A 9,554-nucleotide genomic window follows, 5' to 3' on the forward strand; every position below is an offset into this window, starting at 1 on the left:
GAAGAAATTAAACTGTGGTTCACGCGCAAAGGGCATCACCGTAATGCCAGTGTCGTTTACATCGCCCAAAATTTGTTTCAACAAAGTAAAGCCCATCGCACCATCAGTCTCAATGCGCATTACGTGGTCTTGTTTAAAAGCCCTCGAGATAAATCGCAAGTGCAAGTCTTAGCCAAACAGTTAGGAACGCCTTGGCTGACTCAGGCGTACGACGATGCCACTCAAACTCCACACGCCTATTTACTCGTCGATTTGAAACCTACGACCCCCGAGGATTTGCGATTTCGTACCCACTTGTTTCACCACTGGTGCCAAGACGGAGGGCCTGTCCTGTACACGTCTCCGTCCTCGACTTCATTTCACTCCCCATAAAAAAATCTATAAAAACCTCAGACCCTTTTTCGTCTGTCTCACTCTCAGTGCGAACATGACGTCCCTTCAGTCGCATCTTCCCGTCAAATTGATTCGTGCCTTGTATGGCATCAGTCGAGAAAAAGATCCACAAACACGAGCTCGTGTCTTAGAAGCTAGTCTCAAAGAAGTCTTACGATGGTTCACGGTGACTGCATGTCAATTACTCCAAGGAATCATTCAGATTCCTCATCAAACCAAACGCTTTTTCGATCGAAACAAAGTCGCTTTGGTCCAACTGGCCGATCCCCGCATCGACACTCAAACCAAAAAACAAATCATTTTGAAACCTGGAGGGAGCGGTACTCTAGGAGGGGTCATCATTCGCTCACTCTTAAGATGGGATCCTAATGCCCCCAAAGTTATACCCAAGACAAAAGCCCCAAGAAGAAAAAGACCAGGTCCCCAAGGAGAACTTCTTCAGTGGCAGGACCCTCCTCTGACCAGACACCACTCCGGAAAAAGAAAAGAAGCTCCCAGAAAAAGAAAAGTCCACAGAAAACTAGTCGCAAGAGAGGCACTTCGGCCAGGACGCAACCTTACACTCGCAAACCACGACCTGCCACAGCGGTGACTGCGTCTCCGGCAGCTTCACGTTTGTCCACTTCTCCGTTAATGACACCCAGAACTGAAGAGTACTTGGAGACGTTGATCACACCAAGAACTTCTCCGTTGATGACCCCCAAAAGAGCTTCCCCAGTGGCAGGACCTTCCAATTTAGTGGCAGTGGCTGCTGCTCACAAAGTACCTTCTCCCAAAATCAAAGTTCAAGAAAGATCGGGCATGTTACAAAGTTTACTGGATTTGTCCAAGCAAGAACTGGCTCGATTTAGTCCGTTGCGTACCCCTGCACGAAGTGTCATGCCTGTCCTCAAACTAATACGACGTAAAGACAATCAGTGGCGACGCGTTCCAGTATAAAAAAGGCCTGTGACCAAGTCGGGTATCAGTGTTTCTTTGGTGCTCCTGAAGACTCAAAGATGTCACCCTCCAGAAAACCCCAAGGAAAGAAAAGGAAAGGACTGCCACCACGTTTAGCCAAACATGGGGACATGTTATCTGTCCTGTCCAAAGCTTCTCCACCCCTACGAAAAAAACTCATTCAAACAACCTTCAAAGAGGTCATCGATACCGTGTGCGAGTGTTGTTTGAACGTTTTGAAAGGCACGATCCCTTTGTCCAAACACCAAAAACAATGCTTAGGCAAACATTGTCACCTTCTTCGCCAAATGGTTCAAAAGAAAATTCCCATTCGTCAAAAAAAGAAGATGTTAGTGCAACGTGGTGGTATTCTACCTCTCTTGTTAGGCCCCATACTGAAAGGAGTCTTGGGAACCATGTTGGGAGGACTGGTGTGAGCAAGATAAAAAGGCCTCGGAAGTTCCAAGATCTCAGAATCGACCCCTGACAACCCCAAGGAAGGACGAAAACTAGCTTTAGTGCCTTACAAACGATGGATGGAATACCATCGGTGGCAAGAACAACACAGCCCGCATTTACCTCCCAATCCCCATTTGAGCGAGATGTCCCAGTTACAACACGAATTGCAGTCCTTGATGGATCGCCAAGATTTGTCCGAAACAGACAAATCGCAAAAGTACGGTCAACTCTTGCAACGACTGCAACTCTTTCACCAGAAAGCTTTAGACGAAACAGCTCTACCCACTATGAAAGATTTTAAGACCTTGATGAAAAGTCCAGCACCATCACCAGTACCAGTACCAGTACCAGTGACCAAGACAGAAAAAGGAAAAGAAGAAGAAGAAGAAGGGTTTCAAACTCCACCAGAAAAAGTACGCAAGTTAACAACAGCGCCTACCTCCAGAATTGGATGGATTAAAAAGATGATGGCCACCCCTTCTTCATCACAAGAGAAAAAGAAAGTGAAGACAGAAGTGAAGACAGAAGTGAAACAAGAACCGATATCCCCCGCTCAGACATCCTCCTCCTCTTCGACACCTATTGCCGGTCGCACACGCAAAGCATTGCAATCCAAGAAAATACCCCAAGAGAAAAAGAGTAGCATCCTCCAAGAGTGGGTGCCTTATTAACACACCAACCAACACACAAAAAAAATGGAAAAAGTCTTAGCCAGCATTTACTACGATCCCTCCCATCCTGCAGGTTACGCAGGAGTTCAAAAATTGTATCGTGCTGCCAAAACTCGATTGAAAAGTCTCCGTTTACCTCAAGTGCAACGATGGTTACAAGAACAAGCTACCTACACTTTACACAAACCCATTCGACGCAAGTTTGCCAGAAGTCGCACCCGAGTGGAAGGCATCGATCATCAATGGCAAGCCGATTTAGCCGATGTCTCTCATTTGGCCAGCTACAATCGTGGCTACAAATATTTGTTTTGTGTCATCGACGTCTTTTCCAAATTTGCTTGGGTCGTTCCCTTGACTTCCAAATCGAGCAGCGAGTTAGTGCGAGCCCTGCAACGAGTGCTGAAACAAAGCGGTCGTCACCCTCTTCGATGGCAAACGGACAAAGGCACCGAATTTCTGAACCAAGCTTTCCATAAAGAATTAAAGAAACGTGACATTCATTTTTTTTACCACCGAGAATCCCGAAACCAAAGCCAGCATCGTGGAACGTTTTCAACTCACTTTGAAAGAACGCGTGTGGAAATATTTTACGCATCACCACACTCTGAAGTACATCGACATCTTACCGCACCTGGTGCAAGCGTACAACCAATCTTACCATGGAAGCATCGAACGTGCCCCGCAAGACGTGACTCCCGACAACGAAGTGTTGGTGTTTGAGCGCCTGTTTGGTACGTCCCCGACGAGGGCTGTCCCCAAGAAAAGTGGAGACTTGGCCGTAGGAGATTGGGTGCGCATTGGCAAAACCAAACGCACTTTCGACAAAGGTTACTTACCTAACTGGACGACCGAATTGTTTCGCGTCACTGGACGAGTGCATGGCCGTCATCGTGCCGTCTATAAATTGGAAGACATGAACGGAGAAGTGCTCAAAGGAACGTTTTATTTGCCCGAGTTACAACGTGTCACCAAAAAAGAAGACGACGTGTACGACATCGAAAGCATTCTCGAACGCAGAACCCGTAAAGTGGGTAAACGACTTGTCAAAGAAGTCAAAGTACGTTGGAAAGGATATCCGCCCAGTTTTGATTCTTGGATCGACGCTTCGCAAGTCATCGACTATAAAAAGAAGTGACCATCATGCCTTTTCACACAGCAGACGCAGCTACGTCGACCACTCCTCCTTCCCCTAGTTCTTCTGTGCAAGATTTACAAAAACAACCCTTGTGGGTGTGGTGTGGAGAACGTGTGCCTAAAACGCAAATCGTCTTTTTCTGCCAAATCTTCGTGGTGTATTGTGTCATCGGGGCAGCCATCGCCAATTTGAGATTGCAACAAGGAGACAAACAATTGTGGACCATTTTATTGAGCAGTTGCATCGGTTACCTGCTTCCTAATCCCTCCCTGAAATTCACCTCAACGGGAACCCCGGGAACCTTGTGTCCAGTGCCAGTGCCAGTCACCACTTCAATCACAACCAGAACCCCATTTTGGGCGGAGACACGCCTCTGACGTCCACTAACCCCTCGGACAGCCACAGAACTCTGGAATTATGAGTCACCAAAACCAATTTTACTTAACCTTACCCAGTGACAGTTCCATGGAGGTGTTTCCCAAGAACACGTTGTGCTGTTACACGGCCAAATTACCTCAAGCCATCCCCTTAGATCACGAAGCCCATTGGGAAGTGGCTTTAGTAGAAATGATTCACCCGACCCAAGTCCTCAATGTCCTTCCCAATCAAAATTTTTTTGATGTGGAAGTTCATGACGAACAATTGCAACAGTGGATGGATAGCAATGTCAAATATGACAAGAAAACCCGTACACAAAAGTACACCACCTATCACTTGTTCATTTCCCCAGGCTATTATTTTAGTGGTCAACATTTGGTCAGCACCATAGCCTCCAGGTTTAATGCCGTGTTTCTGAAAGCTTTGGAGCATGTTAACAAAAGTGTCACCATGGAGTACCAGAAAACAGCTCGTCGCTTCTTGATGAAATTTGAACGGAGTAAAATCCTGTCCATTTTATTTTGTCCTGAATTGTATGACATGTTGGGCGGAGACATGAACCTGACAATGAGCATGATGAAGAAAAGCGAATTACCCATCGTTTACGACAACGAGTCTTTTAGAAAGTTATTTCGTGCCCCGGTAGAACTGAACCAAGGACTGAATTTGATGTTTGTGTATTCCGATGTGGTGGAGTATAACGTGGTGGGACACACCTCCGTACCGTTACTGCGTGTCATTCCTTTCAAAGTGGATTCTGCCACGAACACTGACGAGGAAGGTGGAAACACTTACCACGTCCACCGCGAATTTGTCCATCCTCACTATTTGCCTGTCAGTAAGTCGTATTTGGACACGGTCAACATTACTATAAAAGGAGATTTGGGACAAAATATTCCATTCACCAAAGGAAAAGTCACGGTGAAACTCCATTTTCGAAAACGGTTTTCTCACGATTCGTAAGTCATGTATCCAGTGTACCGAGGGGTTGCTCGACAGCGAGGACACGGTTTAGGAGATATGTTAAAATCGGCCTTTCGTTCGGTGGCCCCAGTGTTGAAACCGATGGTGACACGCGGATTGCACGCCTTGAAAGATGCGGCACTGACGCAAGGCAAAGAATTTCTCCAAAATGTCATCATCGACAAACAAAACCCTAAAGAAGCCTTCATGAGGGCAGGCAAAAATGTCTTGCTGCAAACGGGCAAAGACATTTTGGCTCACCGAGAAACACCTATAAATGCCCTGCACGCTACCGAGTCAGGCATTCAGCAAGGGCAAGGCAGAAAGAGACGACGAAGAAAACACCCTTTCACCAGACTTCAAGCTAGAAAGGCCAAGAAAAGAAGAACCGTTCGAGACTTAGACGTTTTCGATTATTGAGAAAAGAGACAAAAAAATGATACACCGAGAATCTTGCGCTTGTTCCAAGACGGAACTGGATCTGTTTGCCATGCCCCCCCACGATGATGACGATGCAAGAATCCCAGTGGGTGGAATTTCACCCCGTCTCCTCACTGACCGATTCCGCTCCCATCGAGTTTGAAATCAAAGGACAGCCCGAAGATTACATCGATCTGAATAGCAGTTACTTGTACCTGAAAGTCAAAATTCTAGATAAGACTGGAGGTGCTATAGACGATGAAGCAGTAGCTCCTTTCAACAATTTCATGCATTCCTTGTTCAGTGTAGTGGACTTGTACATGAATAACAAACTGGTCAGTAGCAGCATGGATACTTACCCTTATCGTGCCTACCTGGAAAATCTCTTGACCTACGGAATAGATGCCAAGAACACTCATCTCAATGCCTGTGTGGTATGGGAAGCTGACGAACCTACCAAGTTTGAAATATTGGAAACTGATGAAAAGAAAGACAACAATGATGGATTTGTAGAACGAAGAAAGAGAATCACGGGAGCCGACACAAGTTTAGAACTGATGGATCGTTTGTATTTGGACATGTGGTTGCAAGAAAAGTATTTGCTGAACGGGGTGGATGTCCGCCTGAGACTGAATCGTAGCAGTGCCGCTTTCCATTTGATGGCTGATAGTGACGGTTACAAAACCAAAATCCTAGAAGCCAGACTCTACGTACGCCGTGTGGAAGTGTTACCTAAAGTGGGAAACGACATCAGTCAGACGTTGAGCAGAACGACCGCCAAGTATCCCATACGACGCGTGGAAGTGAAAACCTTCACCATTCCCAAGGGACAGCGATCCATGATCGAAGATCATCTGTTCCAAGGACAGTTACCCAAACGTTTGATCGTTGGTATCGTCGAGAATACAGCCTTCAACGGAGCTGCCGAAAAAAATCCTTTCTACTTTCAACACTTTGGTGTGTCCAAAATCGAAGTCAGTCGCGATGGCAAGACCTTGTGTACCCGACCTTTCGAACCTGACTTTACCAAGAAGAATTACTTGAGATAGTACTTGTCCCTGTACGAAGCCACCGGACAGTTAGGAACCAACACCAGTCACGGTATTACGTACGAGGATTATGCAGGAGGCTACGCTTTGTGGGCTTTCGATTTCACTCCAGACCAAGGCAGCGACGAGGGACATTTCCACCCTATAAAATCCGGCCAGATTCGTGTGGAAATTCAGTTTAAAGACCGAGACCCTGATGAAACGGTGAACGTCATCCTGTATGAAGAATTCGATAATACGATAGAAATCAACAGTTTGAGAGAAGTCATCCTAGATTACTAGAAACCATGGAAGACTGTTATCCCTCTTTACCTAGTGGAGAAACTTTTAGTGTTGGATTATTGTTAAAAAATGTTAGAGTTGTTGTTGTTTAGTGTTAAGTGATTTTTGAATAAAAAATGTTGTGTTTTGAAAAAATTGTTTGATGTTATATTGTTGGATTATTGTTAAAAATGTTAGAGTTGTTGTTTAGTGTTAAGTGATTTTTGAATAAAAAATGTTGTGTTTTGAAAAAAATGCCTTTGTCTTTTGTTTAGCTATAAGAATGTTGGATTGATGCTCTTTCATTTCTTACTATCCCTCTCATGACACTCACTAAACGTTGCGACTCAAAAACCGTGTGGGGGATGTTTTCCTTCACGTCCGCGCTTTGACTTTAAGAACCGGGGTTGTTTCCAGTCTAACCATCCATTGTCGACTCATCCTCCTAAGAAGATGTGCTCCAAACTAGCTAAACTCAACGAAGCCTACGTGAATTTGCATAGGGTCAGACACAGTCTGATACCGAAGCCAGAAGAAATAGAGAATGTGAGAATGTTAAAAATCACTGAAGACCTGATAGAAGAGCTCTTCAGAGAAGAAATGAACAGGGAAAAAGAAGAATGGACAGAGAAGTACAGACTTCAGAGACAGCAGCAACAACAACAACAAGAGCAGCAGCAGCAACTTGAAGCTGACAGAGGCTTTGTCGATTGTCGTATCGACACCAAAGAGTTCTTCTTCTCTTTCCGAAGAAGCAGACCTATCGCCAGAAAGTCTATCCTCAGAGGACATCGCATTCTTAGAAACTAAAAAGAATGCCATAGCAAACAAAAAAACCCAGCCCTTTTCAGGGCTACCCAATACTCTAGAAAAGAAATAACAATCGATTTGCCGATGTGTGTAGGTAGAGTAGTGTGAAAATAAACACTAACTCTTTTTTAAGATAGTGTGAGGGTATGTGTTTGTGTGTTGGTGCTTGTAAGAGCTAAGGTATGTTTGTGGGAATAGTAGATTATGGGTTTCTTTATTGTTTCTTAGCGTAGGTGAAGAGTATAGTTAGGGTTCTGTAAGCGCTCATGTATGATTGTGTGGATAGTAGATTATGGATTTTGTTTATTGTTTCTTAGCGTATGTGGAGAGTATAGTTAGGGTTTTGTAAGCGCTCACGTACGATTGTGTGGATAGTAGATTATGGATTTTGTTTATTGTTTCTTAGCGTATGTGGAGAGTATAGTTAGGGTTTTGTAAGCGCTCACGTACGATTGTGTGGATAGTAGATTATGGATTTTGTTTATTGTTTCTTAGCGTATGTGGAGAGTATAGTTGGGGTTTTGTAAGCGCTCACGTACGATTGTGTGGATAGTAGATTATGGATTTTGTTTTAATGATTTGCGTGTGTAAATAGTAGATTTGGGGTTTGTTTATTGTTGCTTCACTTATGTGGATAGTATATTATATGAAATGAGAAAAGTAGGGATGTTTTCTTTCACGTCTGCACGATGTTAGGTCATGATCTAGGTAATATCAATTTTATGTTTTAGGGGGATGTTTTCCATCACGTCCGCGCTTTCACTATAAGAACCCACAAAGTTTGATGTTGGAACCATTCTAAGGAATAACTGAGACAAAAATGACTCAAGTATCAGTTCTATTTAATTTATTGAGAGACATCTATTTCTGGATAATGGATGTAGAATATGTTTTAGGAAGAATAGAAGAGGAATGGAGGCATGGAGATATGAAAGACTTTGTAACGAGTCAAGTTCAAGGCCTAAAGACAGCAAGAGATATCATAGCAGGGATGATTGAAGAAGAAGTCAGTAAGTCAAGAGGCTTCATTAACCCACCTTACTTCAGAGTGGGAAGATTGAAGGAAGCACTGGATCATGTCATCCAAGTCCGGTGCTTCCTAGAAAAAATATTGTACTGGACAGAGTGGAGAAATGTAAAATGGGGATTGGAAAAGGTGAAGAAAGGGGAAGATCTGATGAGAAAAGTAATGGAGGAAGAAGTAGAGAAGATTAAAGTGAAATGGAGGGAAGAAAGAAAAGATGTGGAAAGCAAAAAGAAACAGACAGAGTTTGAGAGGATGAATGAGAATTGGATCAAAGTCCAGGAAAAGTTTAGAGCCTTGGGCCATCCAGACTGGATGCCAGAGGAGAAAAAGAAGAAGAAAGGAATAATGGAAAAAGTGAGGACTTGGTGGAAGAAGTTAAGGAGTTAGAAGAAGAAGAAGAAGAAACCCAAAGGCCCTTTTCAGGGCCAGCCATATTTCTCGAAAAGAGATAGCCTTTCCATTGCCTACCCTTTTTTTAAATTTAAATTTAAATTTAAATTTAAAAAAATTTATAAAAAAAAAATCCCAAAAGCCCAAACTCTATTCCCCATGTTAAATTCCCCTTGTCGCTAGACAGACCCACACTATAGTTCCATGTTAAATTCCCCTTGTCGCTAGAGTGACCCACGATTTTTCTCCATGTTAATTTCCCTTGTCGCTAATCTGACCCACGATTTTTCGCCATGTTAAATTTCCCTTGTCGCTAATCTGACCCAGGGGTCTCTGTAATGCTAATTCCCATTGTCGCTAATGTACCCCACCTTACTACTATTGATGTTTTCCAGTCATATATATTATTATTATTATTATTATAATGCGTCTTGTTGATTTCAGCGTGAAAGGACAGGCCCCACTTCAGTGTTTCATTTCGCTGTTTGATTGGGTGTTGGGGTTCTTGAAACAAAATTATTTCCCTGTCGCGGTTTAGGGTTTTTATTCCTGGATGCATTTTATTCATAAACAGCTGACCCGGAGATACATTCATTTGCGGTGGATCCGTTATGTTGTCAATAGGACCATAACAGATCATATTTTGATGTGCCCCCCAT

General features: G+C 43.7%; 1 protein-coding gene across 1 annotated transcript; it reads left to right on the forward strand.

Annotated features, from left to right (window-relative positions):
• The first annotated feature begins 7,915 nt into the window (after positions 1-7,915).
• Positions 7,916-9,085, forward strand: LOC149770910 (uncharacterized). The gene has a single exon (XM_089949009.1). The coding sequence runs from the start codon at positions 8,299-8,301 to the stop codon at positions 8,890-8,892; it is 594 nt and encodes a 197-aa protein (XP_089805135.1). The 5' UTR covers positions 7,916-8,298; the 3' UTR covers positions 8,893-9,085.
• The last annotated feature ends 469 nt before the right edge of the window (positions 9,086-9,554 follow it).

Source organism: Sinohyriopsis cumingii, unplaced genomic scaffold (assembly GCF_028554795.1).
Source record: "Sinohyriopsis cumingii isolate HCF-2022 unplaced genomic scaffold, ASM2855479v2 utg002228l, whole genome shotgun sequence".
NCBI classification, from domain to species: domain Eukaryota; kingdom Metazoa; phylum Mollusca; class Bivalvia; order Unionida; family Unionidae; genus Sinohyriopsis; species Sinohyriopsis cumingii.